This window comes from Hesperophylax consimilis, chromosome 2, assembly GCF_061612785.1.
Source record: "Hesperophylax consimilis isolate HC1 chromosome 2, BYU_Hcon_1.0, whole genome shotgun sequence".
Classification (NCBI taxonomy): domain Eukaryota; kingdom Metazoa; phylum Arthropoda; class Insecta; order Trichoptera; family Limnephilidae; genus Hesperophylax; species Hesperophylax consimilis.
Window position 1 is genome coordinate 43874909 of NC_142837.1, and position 24829 is coordinate 43899737.

At 33.3% G+C, this 24829-nt stretch overlaps 2 protein-coding genes across 3 annotated transcripts in view; both read right to left on the reverse strand.

Annotated features, from left to right (window-relative positions):
• Snx27 (sorting nexin 27) overlaps positions 1-8429 on the reverse strand; it is a 99295-nt gene extending 90866 nt beyond the window's left edge. Inside the window, exon 1 of the mRNA XM_089642962.1 lies at positions 8166-8429. Coding sequence (XP_089499088.1) covers positions 8166-8416 — 251 coding nt within the window. The 5' untranslated portion in view covers positions 8417-8429. The remainder of the gene's footprint in view (positions 1-8165) is intronic.
• Positions 8430-11555: 3126 nt separating this feature from the next.
• The window catches only part of Ptpmeg2 (Protein tyrosine phosphatase Meg2), a 417214-nt gene continuing 403940 nt past the window's right edge, over positions 11556-24829 (reverse strand). For both annotated transcript variants that reach the window (XM_089642985.1, XM_089642978.1), the window contains exons 10-11: positions 20844-21051; positions 11556-17259 (exon numbers count right to left, since the gene is read on the reverse strand). In XM_089642985.1, the coding sequence (XP_089499111.1) occupies positions 17030-17259; positions 20844-21051 (438 nt within the window). In that variant the 3' untranslated portion in view covers positions 11556-17029. The remainder of the gene's footprint in view (positions 17260-20843; positions 21052-24829) is intronic.

Here is a 24829-nt window from a genome sequence, read left to right on the forward strand (position 1 = left end):
CTCGGCCGTCCAGACAAATCGGTAATTGTCAAGTACTTACTTGAAACCGGCCATTACTTGGATTTGTTTCTGTCCTGGAAAGAACCAAAAGACATCGAGCACGCCTAATTAAAGAGTCAGTTGATATCTACAAAAACCCCATTAAAGTTAATGGATACGACGGGGTTAAGCTTAATAGTTCTTGGTATCCGGTACTTGATGGCTAAACCAAAACTAAATGCCGAAAACCACATTAATTTAACAATTTATTATACTTAAATACCGACCTTAGAGGATTGACTTCTACATGGATAAACACACATCTGCCCTGATGATGGACACTGTAACGCTGACTAAAGAAGGAGGAAGCGCCACAAGGCATAATAACTCAAAAATTAATCACGACACAAGATTTTCTTGTTTCAAAAAAAAAGATCCTGATAAACAGTCTTTTAAGAAAAAAATGCGCGTGAGTTGTATCCAGTGGACTCGAAAAATTGAAGAAAAACCTAACTAAACCGATATCGTGATAGTATACTATTAATTTAACAGGAAACCTATTAATTCATTGGTTAAAGGCCTGCAATCCCGTTTTTAACCGGAAAAGTAATTTAAAGAGATTGTTAATAAATAAGCAAATACTCATTTTTCTTGGTGCGAAGGTATTAATTTTAAGATTTTTTTTTAACATTATTAGTACCTACTTAATACACTGTTATTGTCATGTAAACAATTGTTAATAATGATTATAACAAATAAAATTAAAATATAGTAATGTAAACAAATAACGAATTGATACTATTTCTCCAGGAGTGAATAATGCAAGTTTTCTGGTTAATATTTTATTGCATGGCGTCCGTTTGAGAATATTAGCGGCAATACTCGGGACCGTGAGAAACACAGGGAGATAAGTCACATGCCGGGAGAGAAACCGGTTTGGGTAGATCGCAGCATCCATCAATGCCACCGCAACCAGCAACTACCTCTCTGCACACTATTTGCAGTGTACTATGGTCCTGCCACCGAGAATTCTGTCGTCACCTCTCTTTCTGGTTCATGCCTTTCGTATGAGAAAGGAGGAGAAATTAGAATGGAACTATCAGTGGTATACTTGATACCTATATTATGCAGTGGAATAGTACTGCCGCTGAGAGATCCGTTATCACCAATCTTTCCGGTTCATGTGTTGTCTACAGAGTTGTGCAAAATGGGTACCTAAAACCATTTGAAATGCAAAATGGAAATGGGTCAAAACTTTTCCATTTGAAAATGCAAAATGCAAAATGGTTTTTAGAAAAGCATTTCAAATGCAAAATGCAAAATACCTATTTTCAAAATGCATTGAAAATGCAAAATGGTTTCTCAGGTCAAACAATTAAAATAATAATAGAATTTTTAAACAATTTTGTCATTTAATAATGGACATCAATGTAGAACAAACATATTAACATGATGGTAAATCCAAAAACACAACGACTACAGATTATGAAACCACAAAAAATTTGCGCGGGACTAATGTTGCCAACGTAAAAACATAGAAACTGCTATCTAACATTTAATATGTATTACAGCGTCATGGCCATGTTCAGTATTTAAATCAGTATTTTTGTAATGGTATCACTCAATTGCCAGGGCTCCTACCAGGGAGCAACTTGACAATATAATGTAAATTATCTCTCATAGCGAGGTTGAGGACCGACTGATATTTGGGGATTATGAAAAAAGATGAGTAGAGAAAGTAGGAAGAATGTTGCAAAAAAGCATTTAAAATGGAAAATGCATTGAAAAAAGCATTTAAAATGCAAAATGCAAAATGGTTTTTAGAAAAGCATTTAAAATGCAAAATGGAAAATACCCATTTTGCATTTTGCATTTCCATTTGAAATGGATTTATTTGAAATAAAGCACATCTCTGGTTGTCTATGAGGAAGAAGGAGAGATTACGATAGATTTGTCAGCGGTATGAAGTTTTATTCGCCGCAAACTAATCTGACCATGAAACACAGAATACTTCCTGGTTCCTGTCTCGCATTCCAGACTAGTGATGGTTCATGACTCATTTCGGAGCCACGGTACCAGCTCAATATCTTCCTACAGCTCAAAGAGTCGTTTCAATTGAACGATATTCAAACATTTTTTCATAAATAAAACTATACAAAATCAGGATTTTTTATCTTCATTCGTAGATGTTATAATATGATCACAATACCATGTCTTTAGGTACTTGTCTCTAACGGTGTAAACTTGTCCATGATATGAAATAAAATCTCTTCCGTTTTGTCAGCCTAGCCAAGCACGTTGTTTCATTCACTACCTAATTAATAACATATTATTAACAGTAAATCTACGTGCTTTTAACATTCCGTACACATTTTTTAAAGATATATCAACTGATTTACAAGATATAGTAAAGGATCCAGTGATCACAGCTCTGGAACTTTTTTCCAGTTAAAAAAACAAAGACTGAAAAAAAACTTTTGTTAGAAAATCTGTTTGGGTGTCAATAAATTTACACCGTTTTCTGCCTGGAATTTACATAACGCAAATATATTTTAGCTTGAAACGTTACTTCCACCATGAGCTTTGGAGATTTGAAATATCAATCGAGCCATAAAAAACAAGATAACAAGACACCACATTTTTCAATATAAGAACAAAATCGTGTTGCAAATCAGATAAATCCAGATAGTAAATAATAGTTTTCAATGCAATACAGATATACCCACAAAATACGGAGGTAAGCACAATACACAATACAATGTACCATTTAGCATTACCACAATGAACCAATGAAGTGCGTACATATAAAGACTGTTATAAACTTTGAGTCTGGTCAATTTAAGAGTACCTACTGGACACACTAGGCTTAAAGACACATTCAATGTCACAATTCACAAAAAAATTATGAAGCAAACTCGCAAATTCCTCGCATGCATAGTTTAGCAAATGAATATACCAATGATATCGGCATTTTTAAAATAATAGATTCGATGTTTAAAACATACTTAACTTTTTTCATGTTGCGATATTATTTCTGTTCATTATTATTATATTTTTTAAATTTTATCAAATTGAAAAACACTGTAATGTAAGAATTTTTATAACCCTGGTGTGCAAAATTGTAAACATTTCAATGTACCCAATGTAAAAACCCCATAGGCGTATAAAGAGTATATAAATAAAAAAATATGTAGATATGCAAATGATATTCACATAATAATATTACGTATTTAATTTTAAAATACATATATTTAAGCAATAGTGTTGCTGATCCACAGAAAAACGAATGTACAATAGTTTATCTCTAAATAGTATAAAATCGAGTCGCCATCGGCGTGTTTGTTTGTACGCTTAGTTCTTCTAAACTGCGCAACTGATTTTGATAGGGTTTTCACTATCATTTAGAGAATTTCTTCCGGAAGGTTTTTTATATATAATACATATTATATTTATAGAAAGTAGAGAAAAGTCGATGTTTTGTAATCAAGTCGTAAAAAGATTATTTTCGGGCGCTTACATTGCTAACGCTGGCTAAATCTCATGAGATACATCAAAATAATGTAATACGGAATTGTAAATCTTAAAAAACCCTACAGAAAAGTGTGCAATGGTATATTTCTATCTTCTAAGGAAAGAGGGTTCCCAACCTTTTTCAGTTTGGGAGCTTATTTTCGATCCTAGTTTTCATAGGGATGGACTTCCAACAAGAAGTTACTCCATTATTGAACGTTCAGTGCTGTGTATTATCCAAGCACATACATATTTTCCATTCAATGACCACTACATAAATCTCCTTCCTACGACTGTAAATCTTACCATCCATCAATCCGTCCTACATTGTTTCTGCATTGCATTGAAAATGAATCATTATTTATTTCCTTGTAATTCCCTTTAGAGTTCTACTTGCTTATTATATTGCATGAGCCAGTAATAATCATTGTTCAATCCACCACACGATAATAACACATTGAATCCTGGATGTACATATTATGACTAAGCAAGCTGTTTGAGAGCTACAAAGATCACTGCTTTTTGCATTCTAATTTGTAATAATGGTCTTGACTTATAAACGGTTACATCCGAAACTGCTGCGAATTACAGCTTCAGATGCACACGAAAGTGGGTTGTAAATAATTTAAACGAAATGATATGAATTGGTGTTTGTTGGAATTGGGTGATAGTATGTGTGCAGGAATGAACAAGGTATGGAAAGAAGGAAAACGGGATGACCTATCACTTACCACTCTGCGAAGGGCCACACAACACAATCACAGTATAGTAAGTTCCACCGCCATACCTCGAGGTAATTATCGCCACAACAAAACGAATGAGTACTTAAAACGATATTACGCACTTCCAAGAGAGAGAATTTCCTTCTTTTTAATTTTCAAAACAAATGCACTGGAATTTGCACTATGTTCCATAGTTTCAAATTTCAAATACTTTTCTAGCAAGGTGATGGTTAGGGATAGGTAGAAACTGAATAAATGACATCTCGGTAGGAACTAAGCATATTCTCATTTTAAAACCAAACATCAACATTATCTCAGAATTACTTATTCCCAAATGAATCTTTTTTATTTGAAATTATAAAGCAAAGATGAGAGTAAAATTAATAACATAATACATAAAAAAATTAGTCAATTAATCTAATTACCCAGTTAGTAGTGAAATATTCTCAGGTCCAACTGAGGAGATAGTATATTATATTATACTAATAATTAAAAATAATAAAGGTACACTATAATTGCTTCAAAATAATATAGTTACACAAGTTCCCAGTATAATACTAAAATATTAGAAATATTGGATTGTAAATAAAGAAGTGAAAATACTTACAGTAGATACAGAAATATATCTAAAAATCATGAAACGCTGATCCCAGTAGACTAGAGGATCTAGGTTTGGGTCCCAGTTGCAGCCGCTACCTTTTTATTTTCTATGTCTTTCTCTATTTCATATTTTATTTGAGAGTTGTGGATATTATCTTCTCCAATGATTGAATAATGACATTATAATTTTAAACAAAGTTTTTTCACTGCACAATGTCACCAATTCTCATAAAATCCCAGTAGAGATAACTGATATTTAGTGTGTTATGGTCGTTTTCAATGTCCGAAGTAAGGTCAATTTTCCCTTAGTTTGGGTGAAGTTGATCAAACTTTTTAAAATTTTGAAATCCTTTTTTGAACAGAAGATAATCAATTTTTATCATCCAATCTGAGAGGAGTTGAAATGTCACATATAAATTATTTTCAACAATAGTTTTGATATTTAAATATTTATGTTGAGGGATCAGTAGGATTTATAGGCCCTGTTAGAAGTTCTACCGAGCCGAACCCTCTGATATGAAAATATCTGGAGTCGGTGAATTATTTTCCCATTTGATCTCTGGTGAGTTGACATGTTGTTCTTGTATTATTTTGTATTTATTTTGCTTATATAGTGCACTTACATAATGTTGATTGACTAGATGATCATTTGTGGAAAAGTGTGTGGAAGGGTTTAGTTTTTCCTATGGGGAAGATTTAACCCGGACAATAAAATCGGAAATTAAAAAGATATTCTACAGGTATAGATCACACATCTAGGGATTTTCTGTGCAGTGTATAAAATAAACTATTAGTAATAATATTTGGATGATTTGTATGGCGACGTTTTTGTGAAAAATCTCCTCAAGGGCGCTGTACAAATATATAATATATTTCTACAATCTATCTTAGTACTATATATAGACTATTATCAACTTATGCTAACAGATTGCATTCACCGGTTCGTCGATCACTAATACAAAACTTTATGTATAATGGATTTAATCAATGAATGTGATGCTGCGTTAGAATGTACATATATATTATTTATTTATATTATGTACAGGCAGATAATATACAGTACCATCAATATACAGGTCACTTGAAATTAACACTATTAATAAACAATAAATAGTGTTAATTTCAAGTGACCTGTATATTGATGGTCCTGTATATTATCTCCCTGTACAAAACTTTATGTACAATGGATTTAATCAATGAATGTGATGCTGCGTTAGAATATACATATATATTATTTATTTATATTCTGTACAGGCAGATAATATACAGGACCATCAATATACAGGTCACTTGAAATTAACACTATTTATTGTTTATTAGAAATTGAAAGAGAGTTCGCACGCAGAGGACATAACACAATAATAAAACAAATATTTTTTATCTAACACAAATTTGATGACTAATATTTGAATATCCTCATGGATTTATCATTTATCATCAACAGGCAAAGAAACTTTATTGTCAGAATAAATTTGTAGGTCTGCTTTTTGTCAGACAGAAAAAAACCACACTATTTTCAATAATACTAACTGTTAAGTCTATAATAAATGTTATGTGATTGTGACATAATTTATGATATTTATTAAGGTTCTCATTAAAATGTTGGTGAAAATTAAATACAGAGAGGTTTGTGAACCAAAAAAAATTGAACTATTTGGAACTGTTCAAACCTAGCATTGTTTTCTAGTTGGCACTAAATCATTATGTTTTTTACATTATAACCGTGGTCACATTATTACATAATGTTTTTTACAGGTCAGGTAGCAATTCTCTGATACATTATTTTGTATTATTTATGGTTTAGTTTTTAACATAATTATGTAGACTGAATGCACATTGACATTGAAATCATAGTACAAAGAAGCAAAACATAAAACATCATTGGACTTTGTCGCTGCGAAACAAAAAACAATCATTTTTTTCATGTTATATGCTCAAACTATTATTTATCCTCTACAAAAAGCACAAAAATGGCAATACGTGTTATCAACAAGCGACTGACAAGATATTCCTCCATTCGACTCTTCGTCGAGTATAATGTGTTAAATATACATCACCTCCTTCTAAAATTTATACTACCACATTTCTTGTACAAATACAACAAAAAAACAATCGCACCACCAGAAATATAACCAACCAATACTACAATGTACCTAAAGTACATACTTCATCAGCACAAAGACAATTCATCTACCTAGCTCCTAAAATCTTCAACCTTATACCTGATATCCTAAAAACCTCAACTCAACTCCTCACTTTCAAAACACAAATAACTCTATGGATCCTTACAGCTGCAATACATTTCAATCATAACACCCATACATTCTAAGCACCTAATCTGCGTTCATACACCTCTCACATTCCTTTTCCAATTTTCTTAATTAAATTATCTAAATTTAATACTAAAAAGTTCATCTACTGCACAATTTTTTTGTTTTGCATTAAATAAACAAAAACTAAAAGTAACTAGCTTATTTTGCTGAAAAATGCGATCTGATTGCAAAATTTAATCACTTCAGAACTTTGTTATTACTTTTAAAACAAAAGTTAGTACTGATACATTTTAAAGTCTGGTTAAATGAATGAATAACAAAAAATAGGTCATTTATACATTTACTAGAGAGATACAATTAATAATTTGACAATAAATTCTGCTTATTTAGCTCCAGACAGTGATAAATGTATAGAACTTCAATATGACTTCAATGCTGTGATTGTGTAAACCTTTGTTCTAGTTCTCATAATATAAATAATGATTATCTTTCAACTTTTGTACAATACGAAAAGAAAACATAGTTTGGTACATTCAAATAATAATTCTTCAAAGTTTTCACGCTAACAAGGTACTTATAGTATTGTAGTGTTATTGGTGTATATTTTAATTCATCTAAGATTCTATTTGTAAAGATGTTGGAGACAAAAATTGTTTGCATCTAACCTAAATAATTACGTTTATTTAAGTACCTACATACTCCTAAGCAAGCATTATTTCGTACTACGACGGAGATTTAAATTTGAATTATGGAAGCTGTCATCTTTAAGTCAGAAATTTGAAAGTGTACGAATACATTTTAAAGTAATCTTATTAATAAAAACTATGTTTCTAAGAGTATAACGTCATTTGTAGCCGGTGTAAATGGTTCCAAGAAAACATCGACACAGGCGGCAGTCTTTAAAGATCCGGTGAACATGCAAATAGGGAATAAAAGTAAAGTAAAACAAACGTACGTCTTATGTCCTCAAGTGACATTTGACACAATTGTGGGGATCTTCACGCTTGTTTGGCGGAGTGTTGCGTAAAAGATGTAAATAAATAAAGGGCAATTAGGCGAAGTCTGAAATGGTTGTACTTACACTTCCAAGATGCGGTCTCCTTTTCTAATACCAGCTTGTTCAGCAGCACCTTTTTCCAACACAGCACTGACATGTTGAAGGGGCGCATATAATTCTCCATTTATGGAACGTAGCTGACCCCCTTCCGACACTTGACCACGCACATTAAACCCGAAGCCAGTTTCTGTTTTATATATCGTTACACTGCGCGGCCCATTCGGTGACATTCTCTTTTCGTTTTGAATGTTTTCGTCGGTTTCCGCATCAGCCATATTAGATATCTGACATTCTTGAAACGAGACTACTAGCGCCACTCAGAGAGCTGCAGATGATTTACTGAACTACATTTGTTTAAACTCTAGCGGGCAAGTACTGCTTTACTGCAAAAATAGGATGAGGAGATTGGGGTAACAAGGTAAATTTTTCGTCTTTCACTGATATTACTGAATTACTCATTAAAATAGATAAGAAAAATGCGCCATGGTCACAAAACGTATTATAAAAATATGCGGAATTTAATATAATTGTTGACTTTAAAAACATTCTTTTTCTAGTTTGGTAATCTTCAAAATAGTGAAATAATATATTTTTGAAGTAGTCAAACAAGTAATTTTTTGAAATTCCCAAATTATATAACCTTAAACATGTTATGTGGTTATTTGTTTTGTTTTTTAACGACAGATATTATTATTTTAATCTCCAACTATTATGGGATTTATAAGCAATTTTATCAAAAACTTTGGGTGGACTATCAATTTTTACATGGTTTCAAGAAACATACTCACCTATCTTTTACCACATAATTCTGCTGCTTGTGATCGCTTTAGCTTTTTATTCAAAAATAGCCAGAGAATTTACTTAGTCTGGCCTTTCAGAGTAGATACAAATTAATGGCGCTGAAATCGTTTAAAAGGTTTTAAATCACCACGCACCACCATGACATATAGCACCATAATGGCTCATAGGAAAATAAATGTAAGTTTAAAAGCACAATGTTCCAAGTGCTTATTTTTAACTTTAACCAAAGGGTGATAAGAAAATAGTGATACTTTCCGATAGGAGATATTAAGATAAATTTATGTTTACACTTTTATTAACTATGGTTGAAAGAAAATTAGGATATATTTTAAAATTTAATGGAAAAACCAAATTTTGTATTTCTTAAATTTATTTATCAAAGTAGCCATTGTAATAGATGTTAAATCAAAACAAATAAAAATTTTAAAATGTACAAAAAAAACATATTATATGTTCTGTTTGTCGTTTATCGGGTGCCCAGCCAAATGTTTTCAAAACATCGGACGAATACAAACGTGGCCCTGTCCCAATGTTTCATGTTAGTACAAACATCTGGTTTAATGTTTATGGTAATATTGTCGCTGGAGAGGCGGCTTAAAATGAACTGTCCTCGAATGTGAAAAATTTGAGTGATGAGCAAATTTCAAAGACGAAGCGAGTAGCTTTTTTTTTTTTTTTTTTTATAGTGAATACCTCACAAGAGTCCCAACTGCTCCCGTGTGGAGCCAGTGAGACTATGGCATCCCCAATTGGGGGATGTTGTGAGGCTGAAGGTAAGTGGGGAAGGGAAAGAGGAAGGTGGGGAAGTAGCTGGCTATTCAGATCTAGTCACTAAACACGGCTAAAGCCATTTGGAGCAACGTTTCAATTCTGAATGGTGGTCTTACACCAGGGCGATACTGGTAGTATCTTCCACTCTGGAACGTGCCGCAAATATACTATATATTATTTTAATTAATTAATTGTGAAATAACACAAATTAATCAAATAAAATTTATTTGCGCACGCCGGGTTCGAACCCGCGACCTTCGGAATGGCAGTCCAATGCGTTACCACTGGACTATGCCGGCCGTCAAATAATTCTTGATGTTGCTATAGTAATGAAATATTTCAGTTGGTACCACTGTCTGTTTCAAGTCAAAATATTTATGAAAATTTGTAGGCAAAATAGATTACAATGGGAATTTAACAGTAATGTTTGTTCGAATCTGTATTGTGATACCTTGGACTCGAACCAAAACCTGTAATACGGAATGGGAGATCTCCGTCTGAAGATGTCTTCCAATGTATAACTTGGAGCCACTTGCACACAATACATACCTAATAATATTCTGGATGTGAACTTGGGCAGTTTAAATAAAAGCGCCGAAAGATTATCATTGCATACCGCTCTACACAGCCTGCTATCATCAAGATTAATGTGCAGATAATTATCGATGACATAGAAAATATGGTACAATTATTATAAAAGTGCTCCTGTCGCAGTTGATCGAACTTGGACACAAACATAGACAACCAGGTGAGTGATCCTATTTTTTTATGTTCCTGTGAAGGTTCAAGTTTGGGTTCCCTCAATACAGTTTTGTACGATTACCGCCTGCATGCATTCTTTAGATTCTGTCTAAAATCAATCGACTATTTACACAAGCGCCCCTGAGGTGATATCTCACAAAAGCGGCGCTATACAAATTGTCCAATATTATTATTATTATTTGATTTGTCCAATAATCTTTCAAGCAAAGTTTTCTTTTTTTTTTAATAGAGCATTATATTTATTTGTACCTACTAATTTTTCAATATTAATTTCCCATTTTTAACCTAACCTAACCTTAATATTAAATAAACAGAATACAAAACTAACACAATGTATCTATACGGGAGTAGGCAGAGAGGATTGACTGCCACACAACTCTCTTCGCACATATTCCTTAGTTATGATTAATTAAAATTATACATACTCTTCTGTATTGCTTCATTCAAATTATACATACTCTTCTGTATTGATTCATTCAAATTATACATGCTCTTCTTTATAAATCTGTATTGATTCATTCAAATATTCATACACTTCTGTATAAAAAGAATAATATTATAAACAATACATTTTTTCCATGTTTGCTGGACTAGATCTGTGTGTTTTTGAACAGAGGATTTTATAGTGAACTAGTGGACCCCACAATATCTTTGATACTATCTTTCTCGGTCGTCTCTGACTTCTTCCACCATTCACTACTGTATATCGCAATGTTACTGTTGAAAAACGCCATTTGGACTCCGTAACTCATTCCAGTGCAGAGATATTGCGTAAAGTATTCCGCGGGCGTCCCCGACTTCTTATACCATTCAAACCACGCACTAAACACTCCTGGCACTTATAATAACAAACTTTGAAATTTTCAGGTATATAAGTCGACATCTTTTCGAGTTTTGCAAGCACAAACATACGCAGGCTGAAATTTTATGTATTAATATTGGAACCTGAAGTTTATTGGATGAACCATAAAACACAATACTGAATATCACCCTACCAAGGACATCAGTCAACAAACACATTAAAAAGATTTGCAGTACCAGGGGAATTAGTCAATTAGGATAGGAAATAAAACCAAAATAAAGGAATATATTACGCTTTATTTCACACATACGAAAAACTTGGCATACAATTAAATCTATTTACAAGGGAAAAACAGAATTATTAATGTCATCTATCTAACCTAGTGAACAATATTCGTTACGACTGGATAAAATTATTCAAAATAATTAAATACTATTTAAATTTAAGAACAATAATTAATCATTAATCCCTGCAATTATTCAGAAAACAAATTGTGCAAAAAAATTATTGTTAAACCAATGTTATATGAGATAAGAAAATGATTTTTTGACATCTCATAAAAAATAATCCTTTTAAATTAAACAAAATTTGCTACCAGAGTTAAATACAAAACACAACCACGTAAAATGTTAAATCCTACAAATTATTACGAAACTTAAAGATGAAATAAAATGGATCTAAAGAATTAATTTAAATTTGAAAAAATTACCTTTTCCACAAACAAAATTTTTATTGTCAAAAATCTTCAAATTTTGAAAAAAAAAACTAAAATAGCCATTTGATTTAGTAATATTACCTTACACACTCACTCACATTCGAAACTATGCTATTTATACTAACAAGAAATATTTTTTCAATCATAATATATTTTTATATTCAAATAATGATTTTATATAATAATTGCAGTAATTAATAATATTTAAGATCACAATGAGGGTTTAATGGCTTAGTGTTCATTGAATGCAAACTATGCTTGAAGATACAGCATGGAAGTTACGGAAGATGGAGAGATTACAATAAATAAATGTATGTAGAAAACATTAGTCAAACAGAAAGACAGGTAATTTTTATGGCATCACCACAAAATCAGGCTTAATATCATTAAACAGCTTATTTCATAATCAAATGTCAAACACCTTTAATGTTGAGTAAAAAGCTCCAGAGAAATAAAACCCTCAATCATTAGTAAGTGGACAGATGATAAGATACCTTTATATTTGTAGCTAATTGAGAGGATATTATTTAGTTTCATATTATTTAGCAATGGTCAATACATATCTTGAAATGCACATTTTTTGTGTAGCCCTGTGTGTATGTTTTACCCCTGTATTCCGGAATGATATACAACATACATTTCGACCATTCTATTATGATATTATTCTCTTTTCCAGAAAAGTCACAGTTGAACAAGGGAATCTTCAGAATGTTGCCATACATGAAATGAGAAAAACCAATTCATATAATATAATCGGGTAATAATTACAACAAATCTTGGAAAATTTCCAATAAAGTATTAGTGAGTTTGAAAATGGGTGACATTAGTTAGTTATGACTTATTTTAATCTAAGTGGGTATACAAAATGTTCAATTAACTACGGGGGTGATCCAAAACCAAAGCAAGAATTCAACATAAATATTTCCATAACCGCCGCACTTTATGCACAGATTATGGAAATTACACTTCTTTTCAACATAATTATTTCAAGAAACAATGATTTAAGCCAGGATAGATGGTAAAATATGTATTATTATTCCATTTATATTCAAACAAAGTTCAAAATTTACTTTATAAAACGATACCTTTGCCGCCATTTTGGATTTTATTGTACAGAGTGACACTTGCGTAAGCTTTGTTGCCATCTAAATATGCATATATTACTTAACAAACCCAAACTACGAACCTAATAACCTAATTTGTGCATGTAGATAGTTGTTTCTTGTAATAATTGTTAAAACAAAGTGTAATTTCTATAATTTACTTCAAAAAATGCTGCAGTTAGAGAAATATTTACCGATTCCTACTGAATATATATAAGTATCCAAAGAGTCAACAATATGCCAAGTAAAAATTTATTTTGAAAACAATAACTTTTATCATATTTGTACATACAAGATAAGAAACAAATCTGAAAATATTATTTTGACTTTAAATACGCTTCGTAATATACACATTTCTAATGAATACATTTATTATGTGAGTAAACATATAAATTTCCATAATATAATTTATGTTTTTATGGTATGATGATCAAGTCAATCTGTATTTTCTATGATCTCATCGGTAGTCAATCAAAAAAGCAAATGTATTACACAACATGCAATACAAATTTATTTAGTATATTCTTGGCATGTCCTATTTATTCCGAAAGGCTAAAACTGAAATCTAAATAAAACATGTTGTAACTTATATAACAATAAGCGTTGAAAAATATTGACAATGAAACCTTCATTTGCAAATCAAGATCAAGTCAAATTCAAGAGCAAACATTGGGAGTATTTTGAATTTTTTTGCATAATTTAGGACATAAACATGAAAAAAACAGATAATAGGTAAGTTACTAAGGTAATAAAAAAATAAAAAAAATGACTAATGAAAGAAGTTAAGTAATTTTATGTAAGGTTTTTCAAGTGTACTGTGTAATATAATGACAGTAAACGCTTTTAAAATTCCTACGGCAACGGCACAAAAAGAGCATAAAACGTACATCCATTATCACAATAATGTTGCAACTCTTTCTAAAAATAATAGTGAGACAAACGATGTACGTATGTCTGCTTCCCTCAAAGGAAAAATACATTCATCATTATACATCACGTATTAAAGAAATGCCGCACCTTTGCCGTTGTCTTCGCCGTGCCGTTGTTGCCTCGAGAATTTTAAAGGCGCTATTAGGCGATGTTAAACTCTGAATTGACAACTATTATTCGTAGCCAAATCCATGTGGAATTGTAAAAACCTTCCTACATTAATTTAGTTCAGTTTAGCAGCTTCCGGAATAAGGCAAAGGATGAACCTAATAGTTTTCAAAAGGGAGGTTTAGACATTGATTAGATAAATGTTTGACAAGATCACAGGAAATAGATTAAAACTCTAGATTGGAATGGAGACCTTCATAAGACATGGATCATATTCAGTAACATACGCAGCAATGGACAATGCGCTCGTGTCACGTCAGTAGGTACTTATCGAACGGAGATGAACGGATGCATTACAATAATTATAATTATACTGATAATAAATTAATTACAAAAATATTCTCAAAATTTATAATTGTACTCTTCAAGTTTTTAAATTAATTTTCACGTTGTAGAACGTTGTGTTTTACAGAATAAATTAATTAAAAATTTATGATGCAACTGATTATTGTGACATTCAAAACAAAAGTTTGTGCTTATCGTAAAAGTAAAATATTCAGAAACAACCGAAATTGCTAATTGCACGTGCGTGCAAATGACAAAACAGTTGGGTTAATTGTTGGGAAAAAACTGACGATAATCTATCTATACGGTGCATTGAAGATAAGCAAGTAAAATGTCATACACCTGGGAACAAGCTCAGTTGAGGGTAATACGTTATAATCTACGCATTCATAGATGGCGTTCATTTATTTATTTAATAAAATGTGCTTTTTGCAAGGTATTGCCTTACAATATTAAGACAAATTATTTGTTTGCGCCAGTACACACGCAATATGAATATGAATAAATAGTTTGGTTTGTAAAAAAACTCAATTCTTTCAAGAGAGGCATACAAATACAATATTGGATTGAATCATTGACACAATATCGTATCTGTATGCCTTTCTCGAAAGAATTGAGAAAGGCATACAAATACAATATTGAATTGAATCATCGGTACAATATTGCATTTGTATGCCTTTCTCGAAAGAATTGAGTTTTTAAATGCACAAAACTGTTTATTCATGATCATATTGCGTATGTACGGGCACACACATATATTTTATCTTAATATTGTAAAGCATAACTTGCTAAAAGTGTGTTTTAATAAAATAATGAAATTAACGCCATCTATGAACACGTAGACAATGTTCTATTCAGTGATTTTAATTATAATTCTTAGACAAACCAACAACCAGATATAAATACATGTTACACACTTGAAAATCTATTAGAAATTTTTACAGTATTGTCTAGTGAGTGAATGTGTGAAGTGCGGTGTGTTGAATGTGTGCGAAGAATAATAAGGTGATGGATTGATAGAATGAGATAACGTGTGAGTGAATGATTGCTCTAGACTTAATATTAGACAAATTGGATCCTAGGAATAGTGAAGAGGGAAAGTCAGTCTTGGCGCCAAATACAAGAATTACTATCTAGTACCAATTGATGAGTTATATAATAAATTTTGCAAATAATGGAGAGCGGAAGGGTGTTTGTTTGTTTGTTAGAGGGTCTGGTCCTTAGTTTAAATTACCTAGAAACAAAACACAGTTAGTAAACTGGCTGCATTAATGGTATCAAGCGATTAATGATCAAGTATTATTTTTTAGGCATTTCTATCAATGTTACCATTAAATAATATAACACTTATAAAAACATATTAAATTGTCCCCTCAGTTTCCATGCGTTTACCATTCTTCAGACTTTAGAGCGTTCCTCTCACAAACGCCGCGCACTACCTAATCGTAACAAAGCGTACACACAAAAAACAGGCGTACAATGGTAGCCCAACATTTCCATTGTTAAAAATACTTAATGATTAAGGTTCTTGTATAAAAATGTTCTTATGAGAATCCTAAGTCACGTCAGAAATCCCTTATTATTATCTTACAAAACAATGCACACCGTTTGTTTGGGCTTGGACCCAGTTTACCGGTTCCTTCTCACTTCACTTCACCAGTCTGATCTCGGGCAGTATAAAAGGTAGCCTTATTTGATACAATTTACTAGTACTTTCATTTGGAAGCGTTCCGCTGACTTACTGTTCCGTAACAGACAGACAAACAAACAATACACAGTCATTGGGTTGCTACGAGCTAAAAGCAAACGCAGACAGACACGTCTGTGCACAATTTGCATTGGGTTACTTGAGAAGGTTAATAAACACACGGCGTACTTGACTTACTTAAGGTATACCTTGACAGCATTGGAAATTTCAATCACAAATGGACAGATTATTTGCTAAGAGAGCCAATTTGTACAAATCACAATATTAATTATAGAAATGTAATAAAAATAGGACTTATCCAAGGTTCTTTACATATCAGTATCTTTCAGGCGGGTTAACGAGACGCAGGGAATATTTACAAAATGGCTGATTGATTTAATAACTTATTTCTTCTTCATATCTTTAGAATGATAAGATCTTCTTAATTGTCTAGGAGAAACGTGATTACACTGTCCGTTATAAAACGTATCTAATGAAGTTGAATTAAATCAAGTCCCAGTACCCCGGCCAACTTGAATAGTACCTTTTCTTAGCTCTTGTGATAAGCACATTAATCCTAGATCAGGGCACAGTCTGGTCAGATTCTGGGACAACGTACAGTCAATTCACAGACAATGTAGTCAGATTCTAGGACACACACACATACACGCAGTCTGGTCAGATTCTGAGACCGTGTACGCAGTCTAGACGGATTCCGATACGATGTAAAGTCAATTAACAGACAATGTAGTCATATTCTTGGATATTCTCAGATTCTAGGACAATATAAGAAGTCTTGTCAGATTCTGAGTGGAATACGCAGTTATTTGGATTCCGAGACAATGTACACAGTCTGACAGACGTTTAGTCGGAATCATCTTCGTTGTCCTCCTCGAATCCTGCCAGGTCGGCGGAGGCCACGTATCCCTGGCTGAGGGCATACTCAATGACAGCGAGGTGGCAGAACACGTACTGGTCCGGCATCTGGATGGAGTAGGCGCGCTGGGAACGGATCTTCTCCACCGTGCCCTTTATGTCCACCACGCCCGTTTCCTCCAATGCCGAGATGCATATATCCAGAGTGCAGAAAGTTCCTGGAAATACATACGTATAGCAATTATAATAAAATACAATTTTTGTTAAATTTTCAATACTTTTCACGCAGCCGAAAAATCATATTTGTAAATCTGGTTTTACTAAACAATCAACAGTACAACAGTTGGTATACGTAAATTCAAATGAGAGTGAATTTTTTTGACAGTTTGCTCCAAATCAAATGTTTTTATAATATGAAATTGAATCAATATTGTTTTGAAGGCATAATTTACCCAAAAACAAAATGAACTACAGAACTCACAGACAATACATTGAACGCACCACTTTGGCATTTCTTGAACAAAAATGAACCATTTACAGTAGAACCTCGTTAATTCGAAATCCAGCGGACATCAAAAATCAAATTTCGAATTAACGAATTCCCACGTAATTCGAAATTTTATGAAAAAAAAAAAAAAAAAATACGCCGAAAATCGATTTTCTCGGCGCCTCTTCAAATACGGGTGGTATTTTAGTTGTAAATTCGAATTAATACCAATTATTTCTTTATTTTCGCGGTCGATTACAGTAGCGGCCGGCCCTTTAAATTCAGATATTCGCAATAAATTCGTAAAAATGCTATATATTTACGCGTAAATCGAGATTTTGCTGCCGATTTCGGTCGCGGCCTACCCTTTAAATTGAGATATTCGTAAAAATACAATATATTTCCGCATAAATCGAGATTACGCGGTAATTTTTCGTCGCGGCCGGCCCTTTATTTCAAATATCTGAATTTGAATTCGTAAAAATACGATATAATTCCGCGTAAAACGAGGATTCGCGGACGTATTCCGTCGCGGCCGGCTCTTCAAATTCAGATATTCGAAATAAATTCATAAAAATGCTATATATTTACGCGTAAATCGAGATTTCGCTGCCGATTTCGGTCGCGGCCTACCCTTTAAATTGAGATATTCGTAAAAATACGATATATTTCCGCGTAAATCGAGAATTCGCGGCCGTATTCCGTCGCGGCCGGCTCTTCAAATTCAGATATTCGAAATAAATTCGTAAAAATATGATATATTTCCGCGTAAATCGAATTTTGTCGGCAGTTTTTCATCGCGGCCGGTCTTTTAAGTTCAGATATTTGAAGTAAATTCGTAAAAATATGTCATATTTCGGCATGGATCGAAATTTTTCGGCCGATTTCTGTCGCGCCGTATTTTTTCAACTCGGATATTCGAAGTAAAGTTAGTAAAAATACGATATATTTCCGCGTAAATTGAAATTTCGCGTCCGATTTCCGTCGCGGTGATGAAATACGATATATTTACGCGTAAATCGAAATTACACGGCCGAGATTCGTCCCGGCCGACCCTTTAAATTCAGATATTTGGCGTAAACTCGTAAAACTACGACATATATCCGCGTAAAATGTATTTTCTCGGCCCTTTAAACTCGGATATTCAAAATAAATTTGAAAAAATACGACATTGCAGTGTAAATCGATTCAGATTTACAAAATAATAATACTAATTAGGACGATGTATAACCACGTAAAAATACATTTTTCGGCGTTTTACCGCCACGGCTGACTTTTAGATTCAGATTTAGGAAATATTATGATTTATTTTCGCAAAAATCAAATTTTTTCGAATTACACGAACAAATTTTCGTGCGCGGACAAAAATAAATTTCGAATTACGAATTAACGAATTTCGAATTAAAAAAAAAATTGTATGAAAAAATTTTTCAGCGGAAATTTTTTTTGCAAAAATTTCGAATTACGCGTTTTTTCGAATTATCGGGGTTCGAATTAACGGGTTCTACTGTATTATCTCCTGTGATTCCTAGGCTGACCGCTCAGTCGCTAATCCACCGTTTAAAAGTAAGTATAATCTCTTATAAACATTAGTTACACAATGCACACCTATTTTAGTAGTGACCTTCTCAGCTTTTAGTTTATTCGTTTAAAATCAACACAGCAATTATGTATAAATATTATATTATTTTAACGACAAGTTAACATTATCTAGTAATAGGTCACCTTTGTTCACACTTTGTTCACATACGTCTGTCTCGACACAGGTGTACCCTAGTGAGACAGATGTTGATAAATACAAGTAAAAACCTTTATATTGATAGATAAATAAATAAATAAAAATATATAAAAAAAATGTTAACCTTGTTTTAGGTTAGGTCAGAAAAACGTTTTTTTTATCCTCCGCTGCTCATCTCACTAGGGAATTCCTGTGTCGAGATGAGCAGCTTTACAATTATATTCAATCAAATAAGTACATCACATAAACATACACAGATGGATCACATCGAATATGGGGCTCCTTAGGTGATTCATATATATTATCAGTGGAGGCTCGTGACTTTTAGGTGTACTAGAGTGTTAATATTAAAAAAAATGTCATTTTTGTTGTTGGTGTAGTTGAAAACGAGTTTTTTTTTTTTTCTATAATTCGATTTTTTGTATGAAGGTTTTCAGGAAATCAATGCGGCGCACTGTCAAACTGAAATTTCCTGAAATACTTCATACAAAAAATCGAATTTCCAAAGAAAAGAAAAATCGTTTTCAGCTACAATAACATCAAAAATTACTTTTTTTGTAATATTAGCACTCTAGTACACCCAAAAGTCACGAGCTAGCACTGTATATCTAACTACATTTATCTAAGTATAACTACAGAATAATTAAAATGTCCAATTGTACCACAGCAATTTGAGAAAAATTTATGATATTTTTTTACTACATATTATTTTTATATGAAACAACAAAAAAGAGAGGTGGCAGTAATGTTTATAATACATATGTATAATAAAATATGTGTTCTTTTTTCGTTATCAGCAATTTTAGGTCAGTGTTTAGTGGAAAAAATTGTAAAGACCATAAATTTTTAAAATTGTATAATATAGAATATACGTGGGCTAAGACATACAGTGTCTGTGTAATAGAAAATATATATATATATATATATATAAAGATGAACATTCTAAAATATGCAACTCAAATTTGTCGAAAGGGCTTTAACTTCTTGATCGCGGACACTAAATTTTCATCATGCGCCAGCTGATTCTATTTTCGCAACACCTTACATATTTTCTACAAAATGATGTATTTGTAAATTGTACTGTCTTACCAGATAATGTGTTTATAATCTACCGTAAGTAGTTTCCCAAAATAGCTTCTAGCACAGCAGAATAGCATCAGTCATATTTAGAGTAATGATTTTTTAATAGTATCGTAAGGATACGCTGGCGAACAAAGGGTTAAACCATCAACATGACATTCTCTCTTCAAAAGGTTTGTAAGTAGACTTTACTAAATCTGAATATTTAATAATTATTTTGTTAATTACTTTCTATTTATTTCTCGATAAGCTATATGCAAGATGCACGATATATGCACGATAAGTATGCGGGTGTAATTGGAGCAGTTTAATTGGGCACCGAATTTCCAAAACCGGCGCCGAAATTTTACTCGCATCAGGTGCTGTTTGGCTCAGGGCCGGCCCATGTCATATGCCCCAGACAATTCATGTACCATAGAAGTAAATTCATTTATGTTATTCATCAAATTGTCTATTAGTTAATCCATCTAATCAAAATATAAAATAAAATTAATTACCCGTTCGGCCTATGCCGGCGGAGCAGTGCACAATGATGGGCGGGCCGCGCGAGTGCCCGGCCCAGCGGTCGCCGAGTGCGCGCAGGCCGCGTGCCTGGCGAGAGCGCACCCCCGAAAGGAAGCGCAGCACGGCGCCCGCGCTACCTGGCACCCCGTAGTCGGGCCAGCGCACAAACTGCCAGTGGGAGACGGGTCGGCTCTCTTCCGTCTGGAATATCATACAATCATTACTATATAAACAGAGATTACTATATAAACAGTTTGTCATATTTATAAAATATTAAATGCAACATTGTCACAGCTATTTATTTACTTATTTAATGGTTTTTTACAATAGGAAAAAATCTGTCCTTACTGGGGTACCCCGTGCTAAGATCACATTGTATTATAGTGTAGTAATTGTATTATTTTATTTTTTTGTATTATTGCATTATATCATTCTGTTGCGCAGGTATTACGGCATTTAATTATTTTATTAAAATATGGAATGTGCAAGGTGCTTTTATGAGTGGCATGGGGTACATGGACCAGATCTTTTCATTACGTATGCTCACCGAGAAGTTACTGGCAAAAAACCAGAAACTTTTCTGTGCCTTTGTAGATCTACAAAAAGCATACGACCGAGTCGACAGGAAAAAGCTGTGGTAGGTGTTAAGTGTGGAGTGAACACGAATCTCACTCAGGCAATTGTGTCTCTGTATAAGGGAAGTGTTGCATGTATTAGGGTGAACGGTGGTTTTATGGAGTGGTTTGATATCACAAAAAGTGTTAAACAAGGCTGCGTAATATCACCATGGTTATTCAGTCTATACATGGATAATTGTATGCAAGAATTGAAAGAGGTGGGATTGGGCAAGAATTTGAGTAATCTGAAAGTATGTTGCCTGTTGTACGATGATGATGCGGTGCTGATTGCTAACAGTACGGAAGATCTACAGTCTCTCGTGTCTAGGATGAACGAAGTATGTATGAAGAATGAGTTAATGATGAATGTAAGTAAGTCTAGTCACGGTGTTTGAAAGAGAGAGTATGAGAACAGTGTGCAATATAGTTGTTAATGAGGAGTACTTGGAGCAGGTGGATGAGTTTGTGTATTTAGGAAGTATGTTTACGAGAGATGGGAAGACTGACAGAGATATTGAAAGAAGGTGAAACTAAACTGCGTTATATAAATGCCAAAATGCAGGTAACTCCATTAATGGAGGACTGAACGTAGTTGTCCAAAGAAGCGAAGCTAGCAGTCCACAATGGAGTGTTGGTACCTACCCTGATGTATGGAAGTGAAGCACGAAACTGGCAGAGAAAGGATGAAAGTAGACTGAATGCTGTTGAAATGAGATCTCTGAGGCGTTTGTGTGATAAAACCATGTATGATTAAGCCATGTCAAGAGTCAAAATAATAGAAGAGTATGTATGAGACAATGTATGAATGTGAATGAGGCAAGAAGTGTGTGGTGTGACCGAGATGTTTGGCGGTCCGTCCTTTCTGCCTACCCCTGCGGTGAAAAGTTGTGATGGATAGTTAGTTAGTATTAATGTTTTGAATTAATGTATTGAATAAATGTATTTAATTATCGCATTGCATTATTATATTGTTAGATATTATTGTGTTGTCAGCATACAAAGACTATGATTTAAACATTACAGTCATAAAACATTTTGAAGTTGATCACACGACCCATTGCTAACCCATTGTATGAGCATAAAAAAACGACACAATTCCATTTAGATAGTTTAACTGTTCAAAAACAAAAAGACTCCTGATAGCAGTGGCGGCCGGTGGTCAAAATATGTGGGGGTTCACTGGATTAAAACATTAAGTCATAAAATAAATTAAATAAAGGTAGATACCTATTTATAAAGAAGTTCTATTCTCTGCTCCTTTTGTTTAGCGAAGACCTCTATCAATGCAACACTGATAGTGCGTTCAGTCTGTCCTGGCTCAACGTGTTTAAAAAAGATTTTATTGTTTTTAACGTTGAGAAACATCTTTAGCTTTCAACTGAGGTCATTCCAAAGGTCATGAATTGTGCACATAAGTTTTAGTAATTTCACAGTCTCGGGAAAGTCTTCTAATAAACATGTAGATACTATAAAAAAGTTGTAAAATTGATAAAGCGCTGTTAGCTTTTGAAAAATCGTCGCGGGCGTAAATTGCACAGAGTTTACCTTTTACTGATCTTTATTTAGGAAGTCATAAGTCATAAGCGTCACATTTAAATCATGTTCTGGGAAATTTGACCTGTATCGATTTTTATTAAATAGCTCATTATGGTGTTTAACTTAGGCACGGTAGCCTGAATCCGATTGCATTCTGATGTCAACTTTTCCTAAAACCTTTAAGCTCAAAACTTTTTGTAAATGTAAATGACAAGAATTATGTTTTTTGATTTTTTCAGAAAGGTGAGTTACATCAGTAACACCGCTGATTGTCCAAACTGAATCAACATCGTAAATTAAACACGGAAAACAAAATAAACTATTGAATTGATCACATGCACAGAGCTACAAAGATTTGTTATACAATGTTTTGTTAAATGATCGAGTAAACTTCTTCGATCCAGATTTTCACTCTTGTTTTATTATCAGTTCAGGTTTTAGGTGGAACGGCATTTTTTATTATCACTTTGTTTTCAAAATTCGACCTATTGTTCTTAATGTATTCCACATTCAAACTCATTCTTAATTTATACTTTGAACAAACACAAAAGTAATCATAAATTAGTATATCCTGCAATTGATATACCTTATTAATAATTGATATACAAGATCGATATAACCTGCAATTAAATATCAAAACTTTCGCAGAGTAAGAAAAGTTTTAAATTCAACAGATAATGCCCGTACCCGGCAACGGCGAGTACTGACTAAACTGATAATGAGTAATCTGACCATCACTCATCTCTTAATGACAAGTTTTATCATGTATGCTTGTATCGAAGAAGCGGAACATTCGCTGAAAAATAGCAGATGGTAAATTGAAACCACGATATCGACAATAATATAAAACATACGCGTTTTAGTTTAACTTTCTACTGAATAAACCGTTCCTTCTGATGTGGTGGTAAAACCCCGAACGCCGTCCATGATATGGTATTATTTGCAAAGAATAGTATGAACTGGTATGTACCCACGCTTTCGACTGTTCCACACAACATGCGACAAAGCAGTTAAATTTTGGATCGCAATCGAAAACGAACTGCTACGAACATAGGCACAAGTCAAAGTCGGTCTGCAAGTTAAGCGCGCCTAATAAGTAGGTACCTTTTGAATGAGATATTATAAACGAACCGAGTTTCGTATTGTGATTAGCCATGTCGGAAATCTTGTTGGTTGTTCGGCGCTCGGGAGCACATATTAGCTGGCCGCCACTGCCTGATAGTAAACGTAGGATTCAAAGGTCGGCGGTAGACTTCATAACGCAGCAGTGGACCGCAGAAATGGTACAAGACAAGATAATAATAATTATAAAAACATTTAATGTTAAATCTGCCGCTGCGGTTTTGCAGTCTGACACCGACTTTGGAATTGTACCTGTAAAATTTTAAATCTTTTATGTGCCTATCCCATCAATTTCTTAGAACACATTAGATGAATCAGTCACAACTTCTCTAATAGCTCTTCAAGCTTTAAGGTGAAATTTATATTAACCCATTCAAATAAAGGGTGCCGTGTAACCATCGTAATTGAAATGATGTTTAATCAAGTCAATTTTTTTGTTTTTGTAGAAAAATAATTATTTTACACTGGTCCTGAAATCTACAATGAATTGGTGAATCGGAGTATTTGTTGGTAGCTGAGGAAAACAATTCCCCTCGGGGCCCTTATCAAAACATTTCATAGCTGAGCAGTTGAACTCGAGAATGTGTCGTAGAAGCGACCCGTTCTCATGTGACAAATATAAGCGTGTACATATGTTAGGTGCACGTTTGGCGTGTTTCCCGACTATGCACCGGTGGGATCAATGATGCTAGTTCCTCGGAGCA